Source organism: Callorhinus ursinus, unplaced genomic scaffold, assembly GCF_003265705.2.
Source record: "Callorhinus ursinus isolate GAN/ISIS: 27379988/994484 unplaced genomic scaffold, GSC_fseal_2.0 scaffold14, whole genome shotgun sequence".
NCBI classification, from domain to species: Eukaryota; Metazoa; Chordata; class Mammalia; order Carnivora; family Otariidae; genus Callorhinus; species Callorhinus ursinus.
This window is the reverse complement of record NW_027397076.1, coordinates 230,297-247,828: the sequence shown is the minus strand read 5'-3', so window position 1 is coordinate 247,828 and position 17,532 is coordinate 230,297. Positions and strand designations below refer to the sequence as shown.

The 17,532-nt window shown below is 40.0% G+C and overlaps 1 protein-coding gene across 14 annotated transcripts in view; it reads right to left on the bottom strand.

Annotated features, from left to right (window-relative positions):
* Positions 1-17,532, bottom strand: part of RBFOX2 (RNA binding fox-1 homolog 2) — a 281,421-nt gene that overhangs the window by 93,482 nt on the left and 170,407 nt on the right. Inside the window, exon 1 of one of the 14 annotated variants that reach the window (XM_073900310.1) lies at positions 5,216-5,489. The exons of the other annotated variants lie outside the window; for them this stretch is intronic. Within the exon in view, the coding sequence (XP_073756411.1) occupies positions 5,216-5,242 (27 nt within the window). The 5' untranslated portion in view covers positions 5,243-5,489. Of the gene's footprint in view, positions 1-5,215; positions 5,490-17,532 lie in introns of those variants that run through there. 14 annotated transcript variants of the gene reach the window in all.

The window sequence follows — 17,532 nt, the reverse complement described above, 5'->3', positions numbered from 1 at the left end:
GGGAGACAGGAAGGTTCCTGACCACGCAGAGCCTCAGAGACCAGAGTAAGGACACTGGATTTTATTCTGAGTCTGGAGGGCAACAGCTGGGAAGGTTTAAAGCACAGGAGTGACAAAATCAGACTTGCACTTTAAATAATTCACTCTGTCAATGACCTCTAACGAATTATTCTAAGGTTTCCTGAATGTCATCCTTCTAATAGAAACAGAAGCACATTTAAGCATCCGGGAAACAGCAACACTACAGCATGGCAGACCGCAGCGTTCCTAACACTTAGCCTGGCCACTGAGTACCGATGCCCAATCATAAAGTCGCTGCATTCAACACAGCACAGCATGTACAGCAGGGGTGCGTCCCGTTTGGGTTTGTTGGATTTCACAGACCAAGCGCTGTGAAGGAAGCTTAAAAGAAAGATTGGACAGTGGTTCTGGAATGATGAAACAGAAAGAGCGAGGGATTATGGCTGCAGAAGGGAATGCCTTGGGACACCAACAATGTCAGGTTCCAGAGAGGAACAGTACACCAGAAAGAGGCCTCTGGGCAGAGCGGCGGTATCAGCTCTGTGACTGGTTCCTGGCGATGACCCGAGTGTCATCTAGCGAAGCCCAAGAAACAACCCGAGGTAAGGAATTATACAAAGATGTTAAAACGTGACTGATCCACAAAACAGAAGTCAAAAGAGAGATGAAACTGTTTTCACATGGCCATCTGTGTAGATATATGAGTTTGAAAATTTTCAGGCAAAAACAGTAAACTAGAGGAACAAAACCAGGCCTTTCCGCCATGCCCTATCACGGAGACAGGGATGAGTGTCCTTTACCTTGCAACATGGAGATGTCCTCGATGGCCATAAAAACTTATTGAATAGTAGATTATCAAACACTAAGCTTACTGAGCCTCAACTGTAAAACTAAGGAGAAAGGTGAAGTTAAAAAAAAGAGAAGGGGCAAAGAAGGGGTGGTGGGGGTGGGGGCACGGGGATGACTGGGAAGAAAAATCATCTAACGAGTCAAAATTGCTCAGATTTAATCACATTTACGCAATTCTGGGTATCTTTTCAGGAAAGCTTAGTAATTTTAAGCATAGCAATATTTTTCAAGAGTCCATTTTGGCTCTGGCAAGGCAATGGTTGTAACTGAAGATATGGAGCAGTGTAGAAAAATTCAGAGAGAAACCAAATCTCTGGAAAAAGTGAGGCTTTTTTTGGTTCATTGTAAAGTAACATAAATTAGTCTCCAACCCACAATCTGCACCTACCCCCAACTTCCCAGCGTCCTGTGCAGCCCATAGAAAGTGGAAAGTGTGCCAAAACAAACAGTGTGGGCTGAAGCTCTGTGGATGAAGGGTGGGATGAGGTTTGGTGGAATTGGCAGGCAAGCGAATGGAATCACTTTAAAGCAATGCCACAAAATGGAGACTAAATAATCACGAGCACTTTCAAAATCCACAGAAAAATGGAATATGCTTAAGCTAGATCACAGAACTGATTCCCTACTCCAACTCATTTCAAAAAAACAAACACAGAAAGGATAGGGGAAAATGAAACAAAGCAAAACATACCTGCTCTGTTATCTGTCTTTAATTAAAGCATAAAATACCCTCCCTCTTCTTTTCTCCCAACCACCCTGGAACAGAAGAGCGAAGGGGCAGCAACTCAGGTGAAAGGCTTCAGCCTTGCAGCTACAGAGAGGGGAGATAGCAGACAATGGAACTGGTGATTCATTACAAAAGAATACACTCCAGAGCCGGCCTGCTGCCACATGGGCTCACTGCACTATTTAAAGGAACAGCAACCCCCTTTCCAACCTCCCTTATTCTTAACACCTTCCCTCCTCTCAGTCCTGATGGAAAACAGATTTTGAAGAAAATGCCAGCAAAGCACTGAGCTGTCCAAGAAAGGGAGGGCTTTGTGTTCCACAGAAACTGGCAGTCTTACACTATAGGAGTACAAAAATTTTCTTTCACATCCATACTGTAAGATCTTTTCCTCTCTGCCTGGTATACTTTTCCTTTCAACAACAAACAGTATAACTGAGTCTGAGTCTGGCTAAACATTTTTTTTTATTAATTGAAGTCATTTGCAATTTTGTTTTTCTAATTTTACACATATTACAAGAATAACTTCTCTTTTCCTTCCTTTTATTCTACATTGTTTTTATAGATGTGAAGAGATGCAATAATTTCGTTCACATACTCAGAAATAACAAAGTATCTCAGTGAAAAACTCCTACGACATTTACATGAACAACGGATACACCTAAAGTTGTATTTTAAAAAGTCACAAGAGCATGTCTGTCTAGAATATTAGAATTTTTTAAAAGATTTTATTTATTTATTTATTTATTTATTTATTTATTTATTTATTTATTCATTCATGAGAGTGAGAGAGAGAGAGAGAGACAGAGGGAGAAGCAGGCTCCCAAGGAGCAGGGAGCCCAACGCGGGACTCGATCCCAGGACCCTGGGATCATGACCTGAGCCGAAGGCAGACACTTAACCATCTGAGCCACCCAGGCGCCCCTAGAATATTAGAATTTTGTGATTAAATTGTCATTTGCTTTTTTTTTAAAGCAAAACACTGATTACCTATTGTAAATGACAGAGCAGTTCGCTAATTACCCCGAGAACTGGCCTTATAAAACTAGAGCCAATAAAATAATAAGGTGCAACTATTGATATGGGTCTAATATTGTCATCCACTTCGCCCTTCTTCCATCAAAGTGAGCAACTAATTTAAAATAAAGGGATACAGAAATGTCAGGATCCAATATGCAAAGAACCTAGGTGACCAAATGATAAAAATATATCCAAATACCTTTCTTAATATACTAGTCAAGGCACTAAACACCATAATTAGCCATTTAACTTTGATAACCAAACCCTGAACAGCACAGACATTTTATATTCAGAAAGTTTATCTGACAAATCATTATCAAATATTGGGATTAGGTGTCTAGCTTGAAAAACAAAAACCAAAACAAACAAATAAAAAAACCCAAAACCTTATTGTAAGGACAAAGATTTGGCCCATCCAGTTACTTCCTTTGATTTTTTTTTCTAGATTACTAAGAACCATGTATGTTATATTACACAGAAAGAATATGTACCAAAACAAATATGCTGGCATACATACTGAAAATCCACAAATCTGATACTCTGTACTTCCCAGTTATAGAAATTCGGGATGGGAAAAATGAGCAACTTCCTTCTCTCAGCATCCAGCACATCCTGAGACAACCACAGTGATTTTAATTTATCCCTTAGAATTCTTAACCACCAAGAAATCCTTCTTTCCAATTCTTATTTCTCTCTTCTGCTTTGCTGCTAAGACCACAGTTCTCTTAAATACCAGTTCTTCAGACTGCAATATGAAGTGTGCATGAGCATGTGCATTCTAACTTGTGCTTACACATGCTCACCCAGCTCCTCCAGAAACGAAGGGCACACATTCCAAGAGGCCACAGAAACCCTCTGATTAGAAAAAGTACTAGTTTAGAGAACTCTTTCACTGATTTAAAAATATATATAATGAAAAGTCAAGTAGTTGGAAAGCCCTCCCAGTAACAGCTGAGAAAGAAGAGAGCTGTCGTCCTGTAATAGTGCCAGTTAATGAAAATTGAATGAGGGCTCCAAGGTTAAGAAGTATCATCTCCCAAGCAACAAAGAGAATCCAGAAATAGGTCTTCTCTTTTATGGAAATTTTTAAAAAGTAAAGCAGTATTTCTAAAGAGTTAATTAGGCTAACAACAAAGGGATAAGAAACGGAAGAGAAAATATTTCAAAGGTTTCTCCCTTTTCCAAAAGGAGGGTTTCTTGATAATCTCCAAACTCAGATCTGGTGAAAAATCACTTTGGAAACATATATTCTTTGGAACTTCCCTTCCTTCTAGGTCACGTCGGCAGAATCGCCCTAGTGCTTTCCCTCCTTCCAAACAGCACTGCAGGGCATTATATAACATTTAACGGAACAGTGTTCCTGCTCCTAAAATGATGCCTCTATCCAGATAGCTAGCCGACTCTCTCGCCCTCCGGTGGTGACTCGGAGAGGAAATGAGAAGAGAGAATACAAAAAAAAAAGGGCAAACTCCTTAAAAGGAAAGCACTGTCCAGTGATGAAATTTCCCTACAGAGCATAAAAGCCTGGAGTGACACTGATCCTAAGTCTGAGCCTAAAGGACAGGAACGCTCCCCCGTGCAAATGATTTCACTGATCAATTGCAGTCTCATCATTCCCTCTCAACCTATGTGTAAAGATAAAGGGTAAAAGGAACATGCAGAGGGTGCCAACGAGAAAAAGAGCACGGCCGGGGGAACCGTGGTAGAGTATTCACCTTTCCATTTGTCAGGAATGACTTGCTAAAATGCAGATTAGATATTGCCTGGCATAACCAAAGACAGGCAGAAGAGAGAGAGCGAGCGAGAGAGAGAAAGAGATCTTCCATTTCCTACTCCCTCTCCTTCAAATGCCTTTTACTGCCCGTGTGGTTGTCATTTATACATTCAGATTTGTTCTCCTCTCACAGAGGGCTCTACCTGCCTCTGCTACACCTGGATATTCCCATGGTTCCCACTGAAAACATTCTTTGCCAGTAACAAAGCCATGAAGATGAAGCCTATTTTTCTAGCCTTCATTTTTAATAAGCCATTTACAGAGAAGGCAGCAGAACGGCAATTCCATAGCCAATCCTGAGAAACCACAGTGAATCAGGAATCAGATTTCCCTAGAACACAAATTCTTCTGCAATTCTTAAAAGGAAGTCAATCCCTTTCCCCTCTTTTTGGCAGTCTGTAAGAATCTCTTCCTACCTCTGCAGCTTCTCTCCCTCCCTCTTCTCAGAACCAAGACAAAGAGGTAGACAAATCCCCACAGGGTCTTTCCTGAGCTACAGCTGCACAGTACAGGAAACAGGAATCTGCTATGGAGCTGAGGGAGGGGGAGAGAAAAAAGGATATGGATCCAGCACACGCACAGGCACACACTCACACACACACAGGCACACACTCACACGCGCGTGCACACGCGCACACAGGCACACACACACAGGCACACACTCAGCAGACACAGACTAACACTTTTCAGTTGATAACAATAAATCTGGCCTTCTCTGCGAAGGCAATCATTATTAAAACTCTGCCTACTACGCCCGACCCCCAGGTCTTTATTTAGATCCCAGAAACCAGAAAAGAGGCACGCGGAGGAAACACAAATCTTACCTGAGTGACCATTTTCTTTTCCTCCATAAACCAAACGGCACGGAGGATGAGCCCTTCAGGGCAGTCCTGCTGGGGCGCACCTCCACAGCTCCCCCCGCCCCCCCCAGGCTAGCTATTTTGGGGCAGGCTACTGATCTCCCTTTATCCCGTTCCCCTTCCTTTTTCTTTCTAGCGTTTCTTCCTTTCTTTTCTCTTCCTCTCTGGCAGCCTCTCCCCCTCCTTCTCTCTCCAGCTCCCTCCCATATCTCAGGCAGATGGCTGAAGGAAGCCCCACCCCTGAATGCCTAAGGTAATTAATCAGAGTGGAGCCCCACCTCTTCCTCCTCCCCCCACCCCTCCCGGACGGCTGACATCTCCCAACTCCAGAAAACAGGCCTGCTGGAGAATGGCAGTTTGGTGTGTGCTTTGCGCACGCGTGTGTGTGTGTGTGTGTGTGTGTGTGTAGAAGGGAAGGAGGGGGAGAGAGAGAGGGAGGGAGGGGCAGGCGCCATGTGCAGGCATATTTTAAGGAATGAATATCTGCTATGGGGGCATTAATTATATAGCACTGGAAGCATTCATAGCAGCTCAGCATAGTTAATACAGGTTTAAAGTATTCCACCCGTGAATATCTAATCATAAATAAGAAATGAAACAAAAATTATTTTTAAAAAAACATTTCCACTGATGTACAGTTTACAGATGTAGGAGATTTAATGAAAGATGTGAAAAGCTGCTGAATGACCACTTACAGGAGGGTTTTCAAAGGAATGAGAAAGGGCAAGAACCTGCCTGTCCTAAATCAGTCTAATGACCGCAAAGGACGAAAAGAGAGGAAGAAGGTGATCTAAGTGCTTATTTTTTCTACTGTAAAAAACCTGGGGATTCTGGAAAAGGTGTCTATAAACATGTCTGTTTAAGGAACTGAAGCTGTATACAAAAGTACATACAGATTTGACTGCTGAAGGCTTCCAGTTTCATTGTAAATTCTGGTTAACAGAAGCCACCCTTTGTGTTTCCCCAGGGCTTCTGGATTTCAGCCTCTCCTGAAAATCATAACCCTTTCCTATATACACACTGGGCACCTGTGTCATTACTGTAAAGAGTAATTGTTACTACAGAGCACTATAGATATAAAAGATTTGTAAGAACATTTACTGAACATAAGAGTTTAACATTCTCTTATTAAAATGACATAATGAAAAAAGCATAAAGGGGTGATTCAGTCTGGAAGTCTTGGTCTAAGTCCTGATTCTGCCCTTTACAACTGATCTTAAGTCTTTAACTTCCAAATACAAATTCCATAATCTCCCTACTTTAAATTAGTAAATTTTCAAATAAAATAATCTGTGTAGATGATGTTTATGGTGTTTATCATTTATCTCATAAAAACGAAGATTTCCCATTTTTTAGTATTCTAATAAACAAGATCCTATTCTAAAGGATTTTATTTATATTTTCATTTTGGTATTTATTGTTATAATCTCTAAGAGATTACCCAAAGGCAAAGAGATTAATTCTAAAATTAAGCTTCCTATATTTAAGATAAACACACTAAAGAAATCAAGATTTAAAATCACAAATCAAAAAAAAAGTAAAGTAAAATCACAAATCACACTGAGAATACACCGTGTTTTGCTATCGTTATGAGGATCTGACAAAATGCATAACCAACCTTTTTAAAATGTACTGTATAATAATGTGGGTTGGCACATTGCCAATATAACATCATCATGCTCCTACCCAAATTAATAATCATTTTAACAAAAATTCTAAAAAGAATACAAAAACTACCAATCTGGAGAACCTGCAGAAACTGGCATAATCATAGCTATTTACTGAATACTTACAATAAGTCAGGCACTATTCTGGGCATTTTACAGATATCTGCATACTTCTGGTATAATCCACAATGCATAAAGAAATATGTACCAAAGAATGGGATCTTTAAACATTAGGGGAAAAAAATATCACTCTGAGAAAAGGAATGGATCAGTACTAGGCTTGTTCTTATTTAACATTTTTAGAAATGATCTAGAAGATAGGACATACTGCATTTCTGAGTTTGCGACTGAAAAGCCAATTAGGAGATAAAACCACAGTCAAATTTTTTAAAAATACAGAGTAAGCAGAAAAGAGGTAGGTGAGTTTCACCGGAAGCAAAGGCAACCCAGTGTACTTTTCAAAAAAATCTAAATCACATTTATGGGATAATTATTTATGTTTTCAGTTCTAATATAAGAAATTAAATCTGCGAATCACTGTATACCATTCTCTGAATCCACTAGTCCATCTAGTGCTAGGGGCAGAAAACCCTGAGCAAGACGGACTCCCCCACTCCCCATCTCTCTCTCTCTCTCTCTCTCTCTCTCTCACACACACACACACACACCACACACACACACACTACACACACACACACACACACACACACTACCGTTATGAAAGCTGTGGTTATCTTGAAGCTTGTGTGTGACTGCAGCCTCCATACATAAAGGCAGACAACAAGGCCCCAAGGAAAAAAATTTTTTTTTTTTTTTTTTTTTTAATAAAGAGGCAGATGAGGAATCTCTACATGCAAAAAGCCCAGGACTAGCGCCAGGACACAAGTTTCCTTTGGCCTGGTATTCATGCGTCCTTTGCACATGCAGGACCAACATTTTACACTGCAAATAATAAGCTTACAATAGTCACAACCACAAGAAAGAGTTAGTATGAGCTAATGTCAAAATAAAAATTACAATGATTTTCATAAACTCACCGAATAACAGGACATACTCAAGGATATTTTGAAGTGTGTCCCTGACTTTCAAGGCTGGCATTATAGAAGACAATTTGCTCCCCGATGCCCAAGAAGAGAGAAGAGCAATTGAACAGCCTTGCATCTGACCCAGCAAAACAACTGGAGTCCCCTAGTGGCTGAATGTGCCCTGTAGTGTACCAATGAACAACTCATTCCAGGGTATTTTCTGGGATGGAATTTCTGGGATCCTTCCAAGATCCTCCTTCTCACTCAACACCACACCAAACCAGAAGCAAGTCCTTTTGAGTTCTGTGAAATCTGCCCTTTCTTTCTGTCCCTAGCACCACAAACTCAGTTCTGGCCATATTATTTTGTATCTAGCCTCCTACTTGTCCCTCTGCCTCCAGTCTACCACTCTTGCTATCTGCGCTGCTCATCACTGCCAGGGACCTCCTTCCAAGTGTAAATCCCATCATGCCATTTCCCTGATTAAAATCCTCAACTATTCCCCACAGGCTAAAAGAGGGGAAAGTCCTAACTCTTAAGTAGGTGCCTACCACATAACCTAGCCTCACTGTCCCGAATCGGAGTCCCTGCTTCCCCTCCTGCTGCCACCACTCCTCTGCTCCTAGCACACTGAGCCACATTCCTCAACGATACCATGTTTCTGTTCTTTTCTGTTTCATGTTCTTACTCCCTTGAACAGGGCCTTCTATCTGGCTAATTGGTGAATTCTTCCTGCAAAGCTCACTTCAGGGATCCCCTGCCCTAGAGCTTGTCCTGACCCTACCTGCTCCCACATCTGGGTTAGGTCCCCCTTTTCCCTATGCCTTAGTGCCTAGCCCACGGTTCTTAACTGTTGGGGGTATGACTTGATGATGAGCAGTCTGACAGTAGGAACTGTGTGTTGCATACCATCTCCCCAGTTCCTAATGCAATGCCTAAAATACACAGTAGTGAAGAAATGTTTGCTGAAATCAAGCTATAATGCCTTGATTTCTATCTCTATTCATTTATTTTAGATACATGGGTACCTAAGAATGAAGAGCATCCATGTGGTTATCAAAACATTAGAAAAGTGTTCTTTTCTTCCAAAAAGGTACTTGGAAATATGTTTGAATTTATAAATTCACTTCAGTATCTTAGAAATTTGAGGCTGAAAGGAAGATGTACAGAGAGTAGGAGAAAGGCCTTATTTTCAACTTGATTAGAATAGTTCAGATTCTAGACAAAATAATACTCACTGATTTAAAAAAAAAAACACACAACTTTAGGTGCTTTTGCTCTTCACAATTTTACATTAGATGTGACTCAACTTCCGTAACTTCCACCCACGCACCAGCAATGCTATAAAAGCAGATCCAACAGTCCCTGGCTGGAAGGCAGGTTTTGCTCATACTTTCCCAGGCTGCCTCTGACACCCAAGTGAAAAGCAACATTAAAGGGACAGCATTTCCTGCAATAATAAAAACTTGTCAGTATAAAAGCTTTTCACAGCACACCCCCACACAATAACCCGAAGTGTAAATAACAATTTACACCTAATAGATATTAAATACCTTCCCAGAAGCATCTCTGACACAATGCCACTTTAATATCCTTTGCCCCCACATTCCCATTGGTAGAAATGAAGCCAAATTAAGGCTAACTCTATTATTTCCTCGCTTCTTTTCTCTAGTTTAGGCAGGGATCAGTTTTATAGAACTCATTCTTGAAAAAAAAAAGAAAAGGTGAGAGCAGCATTTGAAATGACTGCTTTAGACCTTGTATGTTCATAAAACCCAAATAACCCTCACATTTATTTCTTGTCCCTAAAAATCAAACCTTTAGAACAAGACCCCCAAAAACATACTCTAAGACATAGGTGAGGCCAGAGAAATTAGAAAACATTACTTCATAAATTATCTAGATTTGGGTAACATACTCTTGTATCATTAAAATATCCCAAAGTCTAGACAACTAGAGTTACATATACAATTGAAATTATGTGTACACTCTCTGTATTCTCTGAGATTAAGGAAATATTAAATATCGAAAGGGATGGGATGTAAACAAATTTATCAATAACCAGATTATCGAGACAGTAATACCTGATGAGCCTATGAAAACTGCAGTGTGTTGTTTCTTCAATACTAAAATATGCTGTCTCTATTACTAAATAAATTACTGAAGACTCTCCTGTCTTCTTCACCTCCAAATTCCTGTGCACAGTGTCTGGCACACAGTAGGTACTCAAAAAAAAAAAAAACTCCTCAGAATGAGAAATCAAAGAACACATATATCCCTCTACATCAAGGTCGCCTTCCCACAAAGAAGTGGAGAGTCTATGGGCTGATTCAGTCCGCAGCATTCTGCAGACCCGAGCACGCGCTAGGCAAGGGATCTTTCAGATAGGCAACTTTCTTTCTCCCAATCTTCCAGATGCCGAATATCCTTAAGCTGTACTTGGCTGTCCTAAATTCTCAAATACGGACACTTAGCTCCCCCCTCCCCATAACGTATGGCCTCGCTTCTTCCTCCAACTGCCCATTCACCTCAAAATGATGATCAGTGTCAATGTGTTCAGCGGATGACAGACAGTTAAGTAAAACTGCCTCAGGAAAAACTGGGATAAAAGACAAACCCTTAACTTGCAACAACAGCTACATTTTCCCCTCCAATATTTTTTGTTGTGGTAAAATACACATAAAATTTACTCTCTTAGCCATTTTCAAGTACAACTGACCCTTGAACAACACAAAGGTTAGGGGACCTGACCCCCAAGGTGGTCAAAAACCCATGTATAATTTTTGAATCCCCCAAAACTTAAGTACTAATAGCCTACTACTGACTGGAAGATTTACTGATAACATAAACAGTCACTGAACACATATTTTATAGATAGTATTATACACTGTATTCTTATCATAAGCTAGAGGGGGGGAAGTTATTAAGAACATCATGAGAGAGAGAAAAAACATCCACAGTACCGTACTGTAAAAACCTCACATAGAAATGGACCCAAGCAGTTCAAACTGGTGTTGTTCAAGGGTCAACTGAATACAGTTCAGTAATATCATATATTCATAATGTGCTACCACTGCCACCATCCATCGCCAGAACGCTCTTCATTTTTTAAAACTGAAACTCTGTACGCACTGAACAATAACTCTCCATTCTCCTTGTCCTCAGGAGCCCCTGGCAACTACCACTCTACTTTCTGTCTTTATGAATTTGACAACCCTGGGTGCCTCACAGAAGTGGCATCATATGGTATTTGTCTTTGTGACTGGCTTACTTCACTGAGTGTAACTATCCTCATGGTTCATCCATGTTACAGATTCTGTAGGAATTTTCCTTTCTTTAAGACTGAGTAGGGGCGCCTAGGTGGCTCAGCTGGTTGAGCATCCGACTCATGATTTCGGTTCGGGTCATGATCTCAGGGTCGTGAGATCGAGCCCCACGTCCGGGAAATCTGCTTGAGATTCTCTCTCTCCCTCTCCAGCTCCGCCCCTCCCCCCAACTCATTCTCACTCTCTCTAATAAATAAATCTTTAAGACTGAATAATGTTCCACTGTGCGTATATACCATATTTTGGTTATCCATTCATTCATCCACTGATGGACACTTGGGTTGTTGCTTCCACCTTCTGGCTGTTGTGAATAATGCTGCTGTGAACCTGAGTACAAGTATCTCTTTGAGACCCTGCTTCCAAATCTTTTGGGTATGTACCCAGAAGTGGAATTGCTGGGCCATATGGTAGTTCTATTTTTAATTTTTTGAGGAGCCATCATACTGTTTTCTACAGCAGCTGCACCATTTTATATGCCCACCAACAATGCACAAGGATTCCAACTTCTCCACATCCTCACCAACACTTGTTTTCTGGGTTTTGGGTTTGTTTGTTTTTTTTTTCTTTTGACAGAAGCCACCCTAACAAGTTATATTCTAACCATTCAGTCAAAGGCAGTAATCTTTAATCCAAAAGAATAATTTCAGGAGTAGTTTCTCAATGAATAGATTTTTTTCTGGGTAGGGAGACTATAGTCATTGTCCTGTAAGTCATTTCTAGCAAGCCCCTATCTACTTACTCTGCTTGTACTTTAACCTGATTTGGTCGAGATTTAGTTCTGCAAAAATAATAATAAAACAACCAGTTTCAATTGCACACTCTAAAGACATGTGTGATTTTATTACGAGCAAGAGCAATGAATGATCAAGTTCTGGAAATACTTCATTGCCTTATGTTGAGGAGAAATTCAAAAAAAGGGTGCAAAATCTTTAATTTTTAAAAAAATACTGTTCAGTCACATGCTCCGTAATTTCTAATGGCATAACACACTGGTATAGAACCGCACATGTTATCCAGTGAGGAGCTTTAATTTACCAAAGTTTAAGAATATAACAGAAACCAGCAAGAAAATTTTGTAACCATTGTTGAGATAAAAGTTTAGGTCGCAAACAACCATCTATTACCTATTTATAAATGCAATGAAAGAAAACTACTACCCTAACTGAATTAATAAATAAGACTGTAAAATAGTTTTGGATCCTTCAATTTCAAATTGTTTTTTCAATCCCATTAATTTCCCTGATGTGGTGGAATGGAAAGTGTACTCTCAAATTCTAACATCCCATTACCTGCCTTTCTAAGCTACCTTAATTTCAGATAGAATAAATCTACTAAATCGAGAAAGGCCAGCAAAGTGTTTCAAATACTAAGCATGACATTTATCAAGACCAAATCCTAATGACCAAAAAGATTTGGGATGGCAAGTTCATTTCATTATAAATGAATCAAATTTTACTGCAAAAGACTTTATAGCAAACATGTCATAATTTCTCTTTTTTAGAAAAGATTTTATTTGAGAGAGAGAGAGAGAGAGCATGAGCGTGCAAGTAGGGGAAGGGGCAGAGGGAGAAAATATTCAAGCAGACTCCCACTGAGTGCAGAGCCCAAGGTTTGATCTCACATGGGGCTTGATCTCACGACCCATGAGATCAGGACCTGAGCCGAAACCAAGAGTCAGACACTAAATCTACTGAGCTACCCAGGTGCCCCTCATGTTGTAATTTCTAAACAGGAATTCTTTAATCCATCCCATAACCTTTGCTTCATTGGTTGTGGGGTGGCCAGTTTTCTACCTCAAAACTTCTTCTACACTTTATAATTGTTTTTTTTTTTCATATATATGTCTGATACTTCAATCTTCTTTGGAAACACTTCTGCTTTTCCAGGTTTTTTTCTCAATTTTACTTTTATGACTGCTATTACATGTCCCTCACTTTGCTAAGTTGGGTCTCAGAAAAAATGTTCACAGATGTTTCCCTTCAAAAGCACATCAATATTTACTTTGAAGAAGCTCTGCTTCTAATGTAGTCTCATGACACTTCCAGCCTTAAACTGTTATGCAGCCCAATCTATTTGTTTTATGCCAGTAGAGACTGAGTCCACAGGTAGTAAGACCCACAGATATACCAAAATTTTATTATGGTAAATGTAATATACTCTTCATTTGAATAGCTCAAATAATGGAAACCCGTATATATAATAGAAGTAAACCACATAGTATAGACCAATGTGTTAGAATACAGTTGAAGAAACATAATCACATAACCACATCCCCTCCCATCTGACTTCAACACTGGTAGCATAAGACCTGAATGAGAGCTGTGTTACTCTGGAGAGCTTACCCAACAGGTCCAGGTCCAAATAAAAATAGTCTGGTTTAGCCTGTAGGCCCAAAATACCTAATAGGATGTACTGGTTAGTGTGTCACTTCCTTTAACCCTATGCATTTCTGTCTAGTCTACAACTTAGGAGCTAACTATTAGAGAAATGGCCATTTGAAAGAAAAAAGTAGTAATTAAGTGCCATGAAAACACAAATAAACCAAAACAAACCGAGAAAACAACTAGGATCTGTAATTCAGAATTAACTGTATTAACTGTTTTTATTTTCCTATTCTAGGTTTTCAGCACAATTAATATTTCAAAGAGTCATGCCATATGAAGGATCATTTGGTCTAATCCGTTCATTTTACATACAGTGAAGTCAAATTAAACGAAGCTATTTGAGCATATCATGGAGGTGGTTAACACTATAGCTTGAATCAGAATCCAGGATTCTTTAGCTTTACTCACTATACTGCTACTAATTTAAAGGGAAATAGATATGTAGAAATATATTTGATAATGACTTAAAATTTTCTGATTCTAGACTTCAAGAAGTTCATTGAACTTAAGATACTACTTATCTCATCGCAAAATAGTCTAAAATATTAAGTTTGGAGAGGGTGCCCTCTACCGTACATTACCTTTCTGAAAAATACAGCAACGTTTGGAAACTGCCATCTGTGCTTCTCATCTACTCAAAATGAAGCCTCAAGTTTACTCTGAGATGGTGACTTAGTTATGTTACATTTATAATGCCAAGCCCACTGTTTCTCTCTCTCTCTCTCTCTCTCTCTCTCTCTCTCTCTCACACACACACACACACACACACACACACACACACACACGAACCTCTGTGAAGTTTCAGAACTTCTAGAGTTGAAAGCAACCTCCCCTGCCCAGCCCTCAGTACTATAAAACTCAAACTTCCTGTTATAGCAAATTAGCAAAATACTATGAGAAATCTATGCCCTGAATGGTACCAGGTCAAAAGACAGAAAGCTTATAAGCATTTCATCCCACCATAAAACCTTCACATCAACCAAACAGCACCTTAAAAAAAACCACCACCAACAATACAAATTATAGCCCTTAGCTTACCTGGACAACAGGATATTGATAATCCATACAATATACACCATACATAGCAAAGGGGGTTAAAATCTTCAGATAAAGACAGTACCAAAAGGGTCTACACTTTTGACCTGCTTGCTCTGGCTGTCCTGTCCAAAGGAACTAGGTAGCACCAAAAAAATCTTTGGCTGACTCCCAGTCTACGCAGATAGGTATGCTGGCTCAGATGATGAAGCTGGAGCTTGGTTTAGCCCAGGCTTCCACCCCAGTAAGATTCAACGCTACCCAGAAGAACTGTTCAAGGAAAAAGCAAAAAGCTCCAACTGAGTTACTAGTTACAGACTGACAACTATACTAGAGACTTGCTATTACTGTTGGTTTTAAACTGACAGCTCCACCAGAAACTCAAGAGGCAGAGAATGACAGCCAGGAAAAGAACAGGGGCTCCTTAAAGAGGCAAACAAAAACAGTAGGAAGCACAAGGTATCCAGGATCCAAAATTATATATATGTTCCAGGCCTTAAGTGCGTCAGAGGGAACACTCCCAATCCAGGACATGGAAAGGCAGATGGGACTGGTATTATTTCTCTATTCCGTCTTGGGCAGGATGGTGCGCATGTGCGCACACACCCTCCCCCCCAACACCAAACACCACACACCACACACACACACACACACACACACACACACACCACACACACACACACACACACACACACACATCCCTTCTAACTGTCTCCAGCAGAGACAGGTGCTAGGATTAACAGCATAAAACCTCTCTGTCGTGGAAAGGAATGGGAGAAAAAAGAAGTCACACTGCTACATGTAGTAAAGGGATCCCTTTCATGACAGTGGATGTGTATCATCTAACACCTCCTTCACTGTGCTTTAACAGAGGCTGGACAGCTGGCAGGATCAGCACTAGAGAAGAGGAAGGTGGCCCCAACTCTGAGGCAACATGAGTCCACTGGAGACCTTCAGATATGCAAGACACTCTCTCAGCTGTTCCAGTCAAACATGTAAGGATTAACTCTGGCTGCCTGCCAAAAGGTGGGGGTGGAAAGGTCTTTTCAGAAAAGCCAGTTGGCTTTTCCTCTTTTAGGAAGCTGCTATACCCACCCTACCATTATATACAAACACACATGTGCACACATATTTCTATAACAGATATTAAAAGCAGTAACAAACATGGACAGGTGTTAAGTCAGTCTGATAAAGCATGGCAGGTTAGCTTTCAAAATCTAAACAGCCCATTTAAAAGCAGAGAACTGAAGTAATTCTTAGAAAACAGGACATACAGTGAGCAGAAAGTAAATGCTTAGTAAGAGATACACTATTTATAACTATTGCTCCCTAAGAAATCCCCTACTTGGGGCAAGCATTCAAAAGTTCAAACTGATAAATAATTCTAAATTAGTTTCAGGGGCTATGATCTCTCTAATCCTGGAGAGCCAGTAATATAACATGTTTCAGTAAGATCAAACCATGAGTATTAAATGCAACTGTGAGGCATCTGTAAGAGTTTATGTACTACTGTGCCCCCTGCCCCCAGTGCAATTTTTCTCCTTTTATGGTCACTGCATTTTATTTTAGGATTGTTCAGAAGAAATTGTTTTTTAAGAGTCCAAATGGCCTTAGTATATCCAAGACAGTTCTCTTGGTTAAACATTTACCTCAGATCAGTTCTAAGAGATTAGGAGGACCATTACAAGGTACTAGATTATCTTCAGATTGCTGGGATACTGAGCCTGTGTATTACGTATGAGAGACAATAATGCATCAATTCAGTACAATTAAAAAATTTACGGAACATCTATTACACACTAGGTACTGTGCTTAAGAACTGGAGATATGAACAGACACGGTCCTGTTGTCAAGGACTTTACAGTTTTGGGGGAAACAGATAAGCACACAGGTAAAACCAAAAACCAAAAGGATGCTACAGCACAAAATTAAACACTGAGCAACTTCTCATACAAAGAATGACATTTTTTCAAAGCTGCTCTTAACGAACACATCCATGTATCACTTTCCTCACCGCCACAACTATGAGACTCTGGCTTTGTCAATTCTTAACAGAGATTATCTGAACGCCACAACATTTTTGATCTGATTTGTCACGCATTAAAGGCCTATAATATACATTCTGACTGTCCCCAATTCAGCTATTAAAATGGTAATTAAGAAATAGCAATGGTAATGTTTCTGTATTAAAATCTTATACTAAATTTCTACATCTAATCAAATCAAATCATTCCCTAACCCTTCTTCCCTGTATACCATGCCATCCTGCCTCCACTCTACTTCATTTCATATACAGCAGTACTGGCCACAGAGATACTTGTAAGCTAACATCCGAAATCACTATTACATTCTTGATATGATTGGTATCAAGATTCCTCTCGATATGAAGACTGAGAAATGATGATACTTCTTATAAACCATAGAGGGCTGCAATAATGAACTATGGCTGACAAACTTCATGAGTTAACTCTGTTCAGTATTTGGTGAATTAATTACAGAAGATGAAGTTCCCAGATGGCATTGTATTTAAGATGACACGCTATAATTCAAATTCTAGAACAGCTGATATAATTTAAACTTGAAAATGGTCTCCATATATGTTACTGAGTGCCTAGTTAATTTCCTTTTTTTTTAAAGATTTTATTTATTTATTTATTTGAGAGAGAGAGAATGAGAGATAGAGAGCACGAGAGGGAGGAGGGTCAGAGGGAGAAGCAGACTCCCCGCTGAGCAGGGAGCCCGATGTGGGACTCGATTCTGGGACTCCAGGATCATGACCTGAGCTGAAGGCAGTCGCTTAACCAACTGAGCCACCCAGGCGCCCCAGGACTAGTTAATTTCTAG